General features: G+C 53.4%; 1 protein-coding gene across 5 annotated transcripts in view; it reads left to right on the forward strand.

The window, feature by feature from the left end:
* Window positions 1-12,449, forward strand: part of SFSWAP (splicing factor SWAP) — a 65,232-nt gene extending 52,783 nt beyond the window's left edge. For 4 of the 5 annotated variants that reach the window (XM_019668939.1, XM_019668942.1, XM_019668944.1 and 1 more), the window contains 4 exons: window positions 2,755-2,880; window positions 10,970-11,125; window positions 11,788-11,860; window positions 12,119-12,449. In XM_019668939.1, the coding sequence (XP_019524484.1) occupies window positions 2,755-2,880; window positions 10,970-11,125; window positions 11,788-11,860; window positions 12,119-12,184 (421 nt within the window). In that variant the 3' untranslated portion in view covers window positions 12,185-12,449. The remainder of the gene's footprint in view (window positions 1-2,754; window positions 2,881-10,969; window positions 11,126-11,787; window positions 11,861-12,118) is intronic. The other variant, XM_019668941.1, reaches the window with a different exon arrangement.
* Window positions 12,450-14,116: the final 1,667 nt, after the last annotated feature.

Raw genomic sequence — 14,116 nt, forward strand, 5'->3', positions numbered from 1 at the left:
AGTCTATCTGAAGTGTACCTGGCGTATAAGACGACCCCCCACTTGGAGGCATATTTTTCAGGGCCAAAAAATCGTCTTATACGCTGGCAAATACGGTAACATTCAAAAAGGACACAGGCAGGCAAACTTGGGGCCATATTTTAGTTTGAAATTTGTGACTCTTTCCTTTTTTGCCTGCGATAAACTGTACAGCAAGCCAGTGAAGGTAATTGATTTAATCTCCTGGTCCTGTTTTTTAAAGGAGGGATTGGGGTGCCTGCTGGTCCCACAGGGTGACGTTCAGCATGCTGATGTGGCCAGCTGGTCTCTGTTCCGAGAACCCGGGCCATCTGCACTGATAGCACACAGGAGACAGCGGCCCCCATAGGAAGTTCAGGCGGTTCTTAGGTCGAGTTTGGTCCACAGCCTAAACTGAACTGGAACTGGGAGGCTCTTGGCTGCTCAGGCTGGTCGGTGCCCCGGATCACCTCTGCCGTTTGTTTTGTTATGAAAAGACCTTCGAGTCCTGAAGTTGCAGGAACTCACAGAAGCTGAAGGGGCTAAGTGTGGGTGAAGAGGCTTTTTAAGTGGTACAGTCATTCAGATAAAAGTCTGAGTATGCCTTTATTTGAAAGTAAACCGTTACAATAATTCAAGAAAAAAATATCCGCGTTACTTTATACTTGAGAAGTCGTCAATCAGGTGATCTGCCGTCTGTGTGGGACAGCCCCTGTTCCCATTGTGCAGGTGGCTTCCGTACATCGTGGGGTTCCCGTTTGCTGCGCTGCCACGCGGTGGCTGTAGTGTGAGCCTAACCAACAGAATGGAAACCTTAGGGCTTCTTTAATAAAACAGAACCTAAGTATTACCTGACGGAGCTTACTGCCCCAATTCGGAGATGGGCTTCTCCCCAGATAACTGGAAATCAGTAACAGCCACTCCAAATGGCATATTTCAGAGTTATGAATTTGCAGGCATTAAAAACTAAGTTATCGTTCCTGATTATTGAGTTTATTGTAGAATAATGGTGAAGCGTTCCATAGGTGCTGTAGCTCTGATTAAGCGGAGCTTTTTTCAGGGTTCTGGTCGCACTCAGCCCGGCACATTTTATTCTGAAGGTGAAGTGTGTGCGTCCAAATCACAGCCGCACAGCCACCCCAGGGACACTGAGCGTGGAGCCCTGTCAGAGCAGCTGGTCAGTGGCCCAGCCGCCGAGTGAGGCAGCTGCCGGCAGCTTTGACCAGGGACAGATTCGAGTCCTGGAGCTCTTTTGAGGGAACACCTGGTAAAATGTCAAGGTGTCTGGCTGACCTCACCTTTGTGATCTGCTGTATAAATCTTAGGAAAGGTGGGCAGGGCTGATGGCCATTTGATAAGCTGAAGAGCAGCCGTGCTAGAGAATGGAGACCCTAAGGCCAGTGACAGTCTGCCCGGGGCAGGTGCATTCCGTGGCTGTGACATTTTCCTGGGGATGACTCCAGTTCTCTCTGTGACACAGGAGGGTGGAGTGTGATTATAAGCTGTCTTTGGAATAACAGTATGTATTGTTTTTTTGTTGTTTGTTTGTTTTTTTAGCTGAGCCATCCTGCCACCTGTTGGCAAGTCAGCTCAGGCCGGGCATCGAACCGCTGTTGCTCAGAGCTTGCATTCTTGCATGAGCTCTTAACCAACTGAGCCACTAGGCCGGCCCTGTATTGGTTTTTTTGTGTGTTTTATTGTGATTAAAATGATTCAGTGTAGAATTTTTTTAATGGCAAAATCAAACTGACCTTTATATTGTTTTTGAGTGGGTTGTCATAGAAACACAACAAAAAGTTTTTTTTCCATATTTCTGCTTATTGCAGGTCTTCCCAAAACAGTAATTTCACTGAATGAACAACAAACTGAAATAAGAACCCTAAAGCCATCATTAAGGGACCCCCTGCTAAGGACCTCGGCCCACTGTGGGTGGGGGGTCTCGGGTTGGGCTTCTGGGTACTGGCCATCCGTGGGCTTGGTCGCCATGTGGCTGTGTCACTGCAGGAACAGGATGAATCTTTTTCCAGGCACGTGGGAAGAAGCATAAAATATTAATGGATGCTTTGCATTCGAGAAGTGTCATCAGCTTCAGTTACTTAGCCTGAACCACCCCGAGAACGGCATGTGTGAGCTGCACTGGCGCTTTGGACTTCATGTCAAGAGGCCTGCAGCCTGTTCGCGGTTATTCGTGCTCCGGGGCCAGAGGTCGCGTGAGCAAGAGAAATGGTCCTGTGGCTTCACTGCGTTTCAGTGTCTTCTGGAGCCAGTATCAGAACACGTAGAAACCACTCACTTGGGTTTCATTGCCTTTCTTTACCTGATTTTGATAGAAATATTCGTGACCTGAAGATTCTTCAGGGTCATAAAAAGGTCAAAGGTAAGAGGCAGGGAGAAGCAGCAGGTGTGAGCCAGCTGTCAGCTCGTGAGTCTGATAGCTGTTAGACCTGGAGTTGTGGAGATGTGGCTGCTGTGACCATTCGGATCAGCAACACAGCTTGGGCTCAGAGGAGCTGTGCACTGGTTCAAGTTGAGCGTCGGTGCGGCAGGCGCTCTGGGGTGGGAGCGAGAAGTGTCTGATTCTGAGCAGACGCGGTTCTGTGTGGGCAGAGTGGTGAGGCCAGGGGGCAGGCCACCCAAAGGGCAGATGCGGTGCCTGTCAGCTGCATACTGAGCCTGGGTCTGATCGCTGCCTCGGCAAGAGAGGTGCCATCCGTCCGCCAGCCAGCAAGACTAAAACGCCTGTCTTCCTCCGCCCAGGTCACGGTCACGGTCCCCTCGGAGAAGAGCTCACTCTCCCGAGAGACGGAGGGAAGAAAGAAGTGTCCCCACTGCCTACCGGATGAGCAACAGCCCTGGGGTCAGCAGGAAGCGGACCCGGTCCAGGTAGGCGTCCATGTGGAGGGTATTTTGGCGCTTGGCCCCGTTTCTAAAACAGGCTGCATGGAGGTCGTCGGGGAAACGGTGTCGGCAAACGCCGGGCGCCCTTTGCAGCTCTTCATTGCCACTGGACCCAGCTCGGAGCTCTCCCGCGCTGAGATCCGTGCCGTGGGCCAGTCCCCAAGTCCAGCTGCCTCTCTGGACCCAGATAGACACTTACCCTTTACCTGTGGACAGGGAAAGGAGGTGTGGAGACAATGACAAGGAAAATCGGAAACTAAAGTCTCAAGTAAATCCCAGGGGTAGCTGTGATCAGGCCGTGGCTGCAGCTCCTGTGCAGGGCCACAGAGTCCTGTGGGGCCTGAGAGCAGGGAGAGCGTCTGTCCCCTGACTCCTCGACCACGAGGAGAGACCTGTCTTAGGTGATGAGAGCGAGGGAGGTGGGCCCCCATGTCTGATAAGTAAGTAGAAGCCGCAGCCATTGCACCTGGTCCAGGCCTCTGACACCCAGTGAGCAAGCTCTCCGGGCCCCGCCCCCGGGGCCAGACTCCAGGGTGCGGCGGGGCTGACCTCTCACTGGAACCCCGGGACCACCGCAAACGTGAGCAGACAGGTTGGGCCATCTGTGCCTCTGGGGCCTGTCGGGAGCCCGAGCCGGAGAGCGTGGCAGTGGGCGTGGCTTCTGTTAGTGCCATCAAGGCCGAGGGGTGCTGTCTGGGACCGTCTTGTCCAGTGTGGCTGGTGCCACCTAAATGCTTTCCATCCCTTGGCTTGTGTGTTGTTGTTATCCCCAAAATGAGGGGTTCTTGTTTTCGTGTCCTCACATGGGAGTTGGCGCAGCCCCCAGCTCTGCTGGTGACAGGGAGCATCATGGAACTGGTGACCGAGGTGCCCAGGAAGGGCAGGATGCAGCCGTGCCTCGTGGTCTCGGTTTCCTAACACTGTGCTGCCGAGGGTGGGTGAGGACCCTCCGTGCCTCGCCTTCCAAAGGACGGATCCTGAACTGCCTGTGGGGAGTCCCACCCGTCCACAGAGACGCAAGGGCAGCAGCTCAGAGCTGCCCCTTTGTCATTTGAGCAGGAGCAGTTCTGACAGGCGTGTCTAATGGAAAATGTTCCCGCAGTCTGGCTGGTCACGTGATAGCTCCATTAATTGGTAAAATGTGGTCTCTTTTTCTCAAAACAGAAAAATCGGCAAATAAGCTGTAAAGCTGAGAGGTCTCAGCAAAGGCCTCATGTGCAAACTCGCTGTCTGTTTATGAATTACATCCTGGGCCCTACTGATTTTCCACTAAGTACACATGACCATTCCAGTGTAATAGGAAAAGTGGAGTCCTTTCTAAATTTCATTCCTGAAATAAGTCATGTGTAACATTTGAAATTCATGATCACCTTGTATATGTAAAGGGCATGGCCTAAAATTAATTCCTTGGAGCAAAAGATCTCTCCTAACAAGGGTTCTTGCTTTGCCCTCAAATGCACCTTTGTGCTAAAAGAGACGTCGTGAGAGGAGACACAACCCCATTAAATCGTCAGGACCTGCTTGTCTCGGGAACATGAAAAAGTCGCACAAAAGCAGTGAAGATGTTATTTCCTGCATTGTGAGCTGCCTGTTCTGACGTGTGGGTCACAGCAGGGAGGCTGGGCGGGGCTGTGAACGGCTGCGTTGGGGACCCAGTGCCGGAACCGCATGCAGCCACGGCCACCGTGTGGCCTGGATGACAGACCAGACCCTCTGGCCTGTGCCCAGCAGCAGTCAGCAAGCCGCCAGCCTCTGCTTTACGGGGGGTGGGTAACGCGTTCCTCCGCCAGCCACTTTAATCCCGTGGGACCACCCCGACCAAGGGGAGGCGCCTTCTGCCAAGCCTGAGGACTGTTTCTGTGGGCGGATCACTGCAGGCTGCTTTCACTCACTGACTTTGGGGTTTTCTAACTTAACTGTTGAAACACAGTACAGTGAATACGGTGTGACTGTCCCGCTGCCAGCAGCTTCCTCTTGTCATCTTAGCATCCCTGACACTGTGTCACCTGGCCTGGTCGGGGCTTTCTAATCCTGCCCTTCCTTCTCCAAAGAGGACAACGTCCTGTTTTAGCATCACTGTGGACTTCGGGGCATGGGGGGAGTTTTTACTTGTTGTGCAACAGTCATTGCCGTTATTATTGTGTCTGACAGTGACGTGGTGTCACGTTGGGCCCCGCTGTTCTTTGGGCACAAGATGTCCTGGCCTCAGCCGGCCCTGCCCCACCTCCACCCCTGGATCGGTCTTTTCTCCAGCAAACCCGGCTCCCCAGTGACTGTTTGCAAATCAAGATCTGGGCATATTTGAGTATTTTTGAAGAGTAAAATTCATAAGACTGTTAGGCCTAACCGTAGGACAGCACGTGTCAGCAGGGTATCCTGGTTATTCCATCACAGTAAACATAGGTGATGCGTCTGGAGTTGGCCATGGAATCCCTACTGCTCTGCCCTGCGCTCGGCACACCGCGCCGTGTTTGCGGAGTGAGGGATGGCAGCACACAGTTGTCCCACAGCTCATGCCTTCACAACCGACTTTGATCTCTGAAGGATGCGTGTCAGGGTTCCCTAGAGTAACCTCTACAGAAATGGCTAAGAAGCCAACGGAGGATGTAAAATAGAACCGTAAAAATGCTGTATAATTCAAAAGAGGGCAGAACAGCAGGAGGGGAGGCAAGAGAACGCTCGCTCAGGGAACTGGAGACCCGCGCGGGCTTCGCACTGCCTGTTCACGTAATTATGTTGGAAGGCAGCGACTCTAGACTGCGGCAAACAGCAAAACCTGAAGCTAGCTGCTCATGAGACACTGTAAATATAAACATGCAGCTGCCATGTGTCCTCATGAGAAGGCCACTGGCAAGAGCTCCCCTAGCGGGGCCGTGTAGACGAGGCATGCTAGAGAACAGGAGGGCCGCCTCATGATGACAGAGGGGTCCGTCCTTCATGAGGATGTGGTTTCTAGATGTGCGCATTGGGTAAAAGAACTTCAACGTGTTTGAAGCAAAAAGTCAGCACTGAAGGAACAGGCAGCACAACACAGCGTGGATACCGAAAATGTGAGCAGCTGTGAACTGGCTGAACCCACAGCTGAAGAATGTGCGTTCGTCACATGCACGGGCACCTGTCCCCGAGCCAGAGCGAGCCGGTGCCGGTAAATGTCTCGGTGAGTTCCACAAGAGTCAGCTGGTACAGGGCGTGTTCCCTCCCTTCGTGGCAGTGAGTGTAGCAGTCTATGAAAAGATACCTGGAAAATCCCCAAGTATTTGCAAGTCAACATGTCTTAATTATCCATGGGTTGAAGAAGAAATCACAAGAGAAAGTAGAAAATATTTTGAAATGAATGATAATGAAAATGTAACATATTCAAATCTGTGGGGGAGCTGTGCTTAGAAGGAAGTTAGTAGCTTCAAATGTTTATATTAGAAAAGAAAAAAGGTCTGAAAACAAGGAGCTAGTCTTCTACCGTAAGAAGCTAGAAAGAGAATGAATTAAACCCAAAGTAAGTAGAAGCAAGGAAATAATAAAGATCGGATCAGAAATCAGCAGAAAACAGACTGACAGAGGAAAATAGTAAAACCAAAAGATGGTTCTTTGAAAATGATCAAAAAGTCTTTATTTAGATTGACCAAGAATGCAGAGCCCACAGACATTAAAGGCTGATGGAAATAAACCTATCCAGTTAACTTGACAACTTAGGTGAAATGGACAAATTCCTTGAAAGAAGCAGCAAACTGAGAGCAGTAGAGCTCTGAACAGCTCCATACCTGCTAAAGAAATTGGATTTATTTATAATTTAAACGCTTCCCACAACCCTCCAGGCCCAGATGGCTTTCATCTGTAAATTCTAGCACCATTCAAGAGAGATGGGACAGCAGTTTTATAGACACTTGGAGGAAAATAGAGGCGAGAACACTTCCCAGCTCGCTTCGTGAGCAGTGTGCAGGGCGTGTGAGCAGGCGTGTGCACGTGTGTGGTACAATGTACATGCGTGTGCACACATATACATCCACAGACCGATTCTCTCAAGATCATAGATGCAAAAATCCTTAACGAAACATTAGCTGGTTTGAGTCCAGCAATAGGACAGGATGTCCTGACCAAGTGGGGTTTGCCTCAGACATGAAGGCTTTTTGGCATTCAAAAACCCGTCATTATAATTCGCTGTATTCACAGCATACATGGAGAAAATAGTGTGACATCCCAGTAGATGCAGGAAAACAATTCACCACTCACTCATTAGAAGGACAAATGGGGGAATCTCTTGGCAAAGGGGAATAGAAGGAGCCTTCCTCCATCTAATAAAGGGCGTATTTGAAAACCCCACAGCTCACACCGCGCTCAGTGGTGAAAGACTGAATGCTTTTCCCCGAGATCAGAAACAAGGCAAACGGGGCCGTCTGCTCGGTAACAGAATTCACAGCCGAGACAGTGAGGCAAAAAAGAAATAGCATAAAATTGGAAAGGAAAAAGTAAACTGTCTTTTTACATAAGTATGTAAAATCTTAAGGAATCTCTTAAGTTTCTCTATACTAACCTAAAACAACTGAAAAAAATGAAGTTAAAAACAATACCATTCATAACGGTATCAAAACAACAAATGACTCAGGGATAAATGGAAAGAAATATGTGCAAGACCTCTCTACACTGAAAACCACAAAATGTTTCCAAGAAAAATTTTCAGAAACTGAAATAAATGGAGAGAGCGTCAGCATGGTGGGTGGATTGGAGGCTTGGTCTGCAGACCCCGTGCTGTCCCAGTCGCCATCCCCACGGGCTTCTTGTAGAAATTGGCAAGCTGGCATCTGTCACCTGTGTGCTAATGCTAAGGACCCAGACGGGCCTGAACAACCCAGAGAAAGAAGGAAGTGGGGGGCTTTCCCTCCCGATTCAGGACTTCCTGCAAAGCCACAATAAGACGACAGCGTCGTGCGCCTTCAAAAGACAACGATGCCAGAGCAGTTTAGTGAGGAAGTTTTCAGCACCGCGGGCATCGGATAGAGATAGCAGCCTGCCCTCCTCACAAGATGGATCAAAGACCTCAGTGTGGGAGCTGGAACTATCAGCTCTTTGGAGAAAGCTAAAAGAATGGGCTAGGACACCATTTGGCAAAGATTCCTGAGGACGGAGAAAACCCCACCATAGAGAAAAAATAACAAGTATGACTTCGTTGAAATGTAAAACTTTACTCAAAAGGCAGTTAAGAAAGTGACTAGGCCTGTCCAGCCTGGGAAGAACATGTGCAGTAACCTGATTAAAAGGGGGTAGGTGGCTGGAAAGAGACTTGATGAAAGAATGCACCTAATTGGCCGATGGAAACGGAGTGAAAGGTGCTGGCAGCATCCGTCGCCTCCCAGGGAGATGCAGGTAAAGCCACAGCGAGGTGCCATGTTACTCTGACGCAAAGGGCTGAAAGCAAACTGGACAGACATTACTAAGTGTTGGCTGGACCGCCGAGACGTGGCTGGCAGGGGTGTACAACGGTCAGACCACTTGGGGACCGTCCAAGCGAACTCATCTTGCCTGTGACCCAGCTGTGCCAGCCCTGGGGACTTACCCACAGAAACATTTGGCCATAGAAGCAGCTTGATTTGTAATTGCCAAGAACTGGACACAACCTGAGTGTCTGCTAACAGGAGAAAGCGTGAACAAACAGGCTAGATTCACACAACGTGACACGGCTCCGCAGCGAAAAGAACAGATCAGTGATTCGGCCAACGTTGAGAAGAGGCTCAGAGATGTGGTGCTGAGCAGAGAAGCCAGACGCAGACGAGTAATAGTGCGTGGTTCCAATTTATACGGAGTTTTGTCGTAGAAGTCAGAGTAGTGGCCACCTGTGAGGGCAGGGAAGGGGCTCAGTGACTGCAGGCAGCAGCGAGGGAACCTTCTGGAGTGATGGGATGTTCCTATTGGAGGTTTGAAGTTCAGCAGCATTCTGAGCACCGTGGTGGAACCTCACGCCATCCCGCCCGGGACGAGAACCGGGCCTTTGCCAGCGTCTCCACACTGCAGACACTCCCACCATTAGTCACTTAGCGTGCTTAGCATTTCTAAGCAGCATTCCTAGTAGCATTTCTAAGCATTTTAGTTGCATACTTAGACAGTTTTGTCACATGAGATCAAGTTGTACTAAAATTGAACCTGATGTACAGTTAAGGATGTAACCTGCCTTTAATTAATTCATGTAGGCAGCCCCAGACACTTAGGTTAGGGCTTGAATCATTTTGGGCTACGTCACCTGCTACTGAATCATTGATTTGCTGCTCTCCATGAAACACTAGTGCATCTTCCCAGACATAGAAATTGCCCAGCTCTTTGGTGGTTTAGGGCCCAGGCCTGTTGATGCAGTTCCCACACCCTCGGATCCGGGGTTGATGGGCTGCGCGTTAGGCCCCAGCTCACCAGAGGCGCCGCTTCCCGCAGCTGAGTATCAGTTGCCAAGCTGCCACCACGTCTGCCAAACCCTCTTGTTAGTCAGGCAGAGCTGGGAAGCCCGTGCCTGGCGTGCTGGAGTGCTGTGCTGGTGCCAGCGCTCTGCCTGTGCCCGGGGACAGTGCCAGGGAGCTGGGCTGAAACACCAGGGCCCCGTCAGCTATCCAGGGCCATCCCTGCCAGAGGGTGGTTAGCGGACCGTGAGAGGTGTCCACCCCCGGCCCCAGGCAGTGAGGGGGTGCTGGGGATGGGCAGTGAGTGCAGCGCCCGGCGGGGAGCCCACCCTCTGCAGGCCGCAGGGGGCACAGGAGCTGCCCTGGGGGGTGCGGGGCCGGGATCCACACCCAGGTGACAGGTGAGCTGGCCTGGGGGTCAGTGGGCACGTGAACAGGGCTGAGGACTCTGAGCTGTGCAGCGGGTAACCCGGGACGTCTGTATTTAGAGCAGTAACAGAAACGCAGGTGCAGGTAGGAAGACCTGCCACCCAGCCTTCACGTCAGCACATTGGAGGGTGTGGGCAAACCAGGGAGGGATCTGATGGTGTCTTCCAGAGTGCACTTCCTGTCCCCTGGCTCAGGGGACACGTCCAGGGGATCATCCTGCAGCATGACGCAGCAAGACACAGCCGGGGGGAGAGAACAGCAAAGCGGAGAAACCGGGATTAATAAACGATGACATAGCCCTGCAGACCAGCAGCTGCAGCCCCGTGGTGGGTGGCGGGTGGCATCCCTGAAAGGCGGAGAGGAAGTTGTCCGCTCTCAGCAGGAGCCTGGAGGGGCAGAGAGCAGGAGGGCTCAGTGCTTGTCGGGGCCACACGTGGCTCTTAGCGCTCACCTGTCTCCTCGTTCTGGTTTGGGTTTGCTAGGGGAGTGGGGGGAGGGCTGAAGGTGGGTGGGGTGGAGCTCGGTGTCTGGAGCGGAGAAGCTGAGGGTCGGGTTGCCCAGGCAGGAGAGGCGAGCTGAGGCCAGTGCCGTCCAGGTCTGTACGGGAGAAGGGGCTGGAGACACTTCCGGTGTGGAGTTGTCAGGCCTTGGTGATGTGTCATAGGGGGAGGCGTGGCCAGCAATCAGAGCGGGGCCCCTCCGTGAGGGGGCTGTGGAGGCCGGTGGGAGAGCGGGGCCCAAACCAGGTGACGTGCTGGCACCCTGGGGTCAGCAGGAATGGACAGCACGCGGGCACTTTTCTTGGGTATTTTATAACTTTTTGTTGTGATTTTTTTAAAGATTTTATTGGGGAATTGGGGGAGAGGAACAGCGCTGGGGAATTGGGGGAAGGGGAACAGACAAGTTGCTGTTGTTTTGTTCTTCAGTCTAGTTGTGGCAGTGTCACTGGCCCTCATATGTGGGATCCGAACCGGGGCCCTCTGGCGTCCCAAGCCAGCTCTTAACCATCGTGCCACTCGGCCGGCCCTTCTTGGGTATTTTAAATACGAAGTGCTGGTCGTGTGCTAAGCCCCTTGGTTTAGAACCATCCTGCAGAGACGGCCATGTCCATTTACTGCTGCGTGACTCTTACTTGCCACTTTTGTCAGTTACGAGTTAGAGTGTGTACAGCTTTGGCGAGGAGGGAAGGTGTCTGGGACCCTGCCGTGGAAAGCACCGGACCCCCGGGGCCGGCGCTGCGCCTCTGCCTGACCCCGCTTTCCTTCCAGAAGCCCGCACGAGAAGAAGAAGAAGAGGCGCTCCCGGTCGCGAACCAAGCCCAAGGCCGGGTCGCGGCCGGTGTCCCCGAGCAAGCAGGCGGCGCACCGGCACTCGGCCAGCATCTCTCCCATGGAGAGTCGGGGCTCCAGCCAGGAGCGCTCCAGGTCAGCCTGACCGCCGGGGCCCCGCGCCCCGCTCTCCGCGTCCTCCTCCGCAGTTACTCGGGCATCAGGAGGCAGAGGGCGGATACTGGGGTGCTCGGGACACGGCCAGGCCTGGGGAGCCCCGACCGGAAACAGGCCCCCTCCTTCCCATGGGCAGAGGCAGTCATAACGGCCTGGGCCCTCTGGGGTTCTCCGCAGGCCGCCTTCATTCCACAGATGCCGCGGCGGACTCCCTCTTTTCACCAGTGTGACAGCAGTTCTCACACCCCCAACTGTGCCCTGGGGTGGGAGAGGCCCCCAGCAAGGTGCAGGCACTGGGGGTCCATTCACTCTAAGCCTCAAAAGGCAGCGGCTGGACTGTCAAACTTCCTGACTGAACAAGCCGCGGTGACGTCCATGGCCACCCTGATTGTCAGACAGTCAGCCTGGTCAGCAACATAGATGCAGGTGTCCCCATGCTTGCGAGGGTGGCTCTCCATCGACTGGCCTCCCGAGGTTGTCAGGAGGCACGTGCCAGACCATCCCACCTCAGGGACCAGAGCTCAGCCGCCCGCGCCCCCAGGCCTGGGCCGGGTCAGGAGTGTCGGTTGGAATCACGGTCACTCTTGGTTGTAATGTTTTGAAGTATTTTTAGGCCTCTGAACTCTCTCTCTCTGTATTAGGGGAGTTTCTCAGGAAAAAGACGGTCAGATCTCCTCAGCAATTGTCTCTTCTGTCCAGAGCAAGATAACCCAGGTAAGACAGGGTCTCTCTCCTCTTTTTATGAAGAGCCAGTTTCCACATCCTGTGTCACCTCATCGATACTGACGGGCGCCCTGGGCTGGTCACCCAGAGGGCCAGCAGTGTCGGCGGCGCCCTGGGCCTGCTGGTCCCGGAACCTGGGAGCCTATGGCGGGTCCGGCGTGGGGAGGTCTGGCATGGAACCCTGTGCCACACACGCTTGCCCGAGTCCCAGCGGGAGCTCACAGAAACCCCGTGTCTGTCCTTGCACAGGACCTCATGGCCAAAGTCAGAGCGATGCTCGCAGCTTCCAAAAACATGCAGACCAGTGCCTCCTGAGACGTGGCGGCCGGCGTCAGCAGGCCGTGGGGCCGGGCCGGGCGGGCCGAGAAGCTTGACTGCAGGGACCCTCGCAGGGCACCATCCAGATCCTCCCCTGGAACTACCTTGAGCAATTGGTGGTTTTTGTAAATTAATTTTAGATGACATTTTCAGCTTAAGATTTTTGACCAGCAGTCTCTTACCTGTATATTTGTAAATAATATCATGTTTCTGTGAAAATGTATTATCAAATAAAATGAGAGGAAAACACCTTTTCTAGCTAGCCACTGTGACCGGTTTCTTCCTTGTGTGGCTCCTGAGTGTTGTGACTGCTTGTCGTCTGTCGTTGGACTAACACGGTGATGTGTGGACAGCGGTTGGGTCACCTGCTGCCCGCCCGCTCCGACACCACTCTCTGGGGCACGGTGCACGGTCCTCTCAGCTCCGGCACAGTGGGGCAGGCCGATGGCCCGAGGACTGAGCCGTTAGCATCTGGGTGTTCTCAGGAGCTCACCGCGGCCCTTCCTCTTCCCATGAGCGGCCTGAGGTGACCTCTTAAAATGGTTCGCTATTCACTTGACCCAGAGAACCCCACAAAATCATGTAAATCGAGCGGTTGAAATCTACATGTTCATTTTAAGAACACTTGTGAAGCTGCCCAGGCCATCAAGGGGATGCATATCCGAAAAACAGTTTCTGAAAGATGTCACATTACAAAAGCAATGTGTGCCATTCCGTCGTCATGGTGGTAGAGGTGGGAGGTGTGCCCAGGCCAAACATGGGGCTGGACGCAGGTCAGAGGCCCAAAACGAGTGCAGAATTTTTACTGCACAGGCTTGAATTTGCAGAGAGCGATGCTGAGCGTAAGGGTTTAGATACAGACTCTGATCACTGAGCACAGGCAGGTGGACAAAGCTCCCAAGATGCAGTGCGGAACTTACAGCGCTTGTGGGTGGGGTTAACCCACACAGGACCCCCACCCCCACCCCTGCCACACTAAGGGGGTCCTCATTGAGAAAGAGCCGATTGCTCCTAAACCAGAAGAGGAGGCTGCAGAGGAAAAAGACCTCCCAGAAGAAACGGAAGAAACAAAAACTTATGGTCCAGGAGTAAATTCAGCATCAAATAAATGCTAAAAAACGTTTAAAAAAAATAAAGTTCACCACCATGTCCCCTGCTGACTCCCCAAGCCCCCAGTGAGCCTTCCGACCCCCCTGCAGGCTTCAGCCTCCTGATGAAATGCAGGGTCTCGCCATAGAGCACAGCCCTGGGCAGTGCCCGATGGCACAGAAGGTGCTGCCCGGCCTGCGTTTTGTGTAAGCGTATCCATGTGTCACGTCCCCGTACAAAGAAGGCCCTGCACAGCTGCCTCCCACTCAGAGTCCATTCACAGTTCTGCTGATTTGCCAAAACAAAACTGGGACTCCTAAGTGTTCCTTTTTATAAAGGGAGCTGGGCGGGCTGGTGCAGGAGGCAGGAGGCCACTGGCGGGCGGGAGCTGGGAGGTGGGCCTGGGCCGAGGCTGCAGAGCAGAGCGTGAGAGGCGGCCCCCAGGTGCCCCCCGGACGTGCGTGTGCAGGTCGGGTCTGCACTCGCCCACACAGCTGTCCTCACAGTGCTGCCTGCTGTTATGTGCAGCTCTGCACTTTGTCGCATGTGTTCACCTTCGAGACGGTGCCACGTCAGCACTTAGGGACCTGCCTCATTATAACGACCACCGTCGTCCACTCGACAAATGCCTGCAGCACAAACCACATGCAGGCGTCCTCGGGCAGCCACACGCAGGGCCCTGCCGCTCGGTGGCACCCGACTCAGCCACGGGTCCCATGACAGCCCGCCGCACCGCATCCTCGTGCATCCTGGTCTGGGCACACAGGCCCCTGAGTCTGCAGAATGGGCCCTGGCTGGGGAAGCGCTGGGTCACAAGGTGTGGAAGCTTTCAAATGTGAT

The sequence above is a fragment of the Hipposideros armiger genome, unplaced genomic scaffold (genome assembly GCF_001890085.2).
Source record: "Hipposideros armiger isolate ML-2016 unplaced genomic scaffold, ASM189008v1 scaffold_544, whole genome shotgun sequence".
In the NCBI taxonomy this organism is placed as follows: Eukaryota; Metazoa; Chordata; class Mammalia; order Chiroptera; family Hipposideridae; genus Hipposideros; species Hipposideros armiger.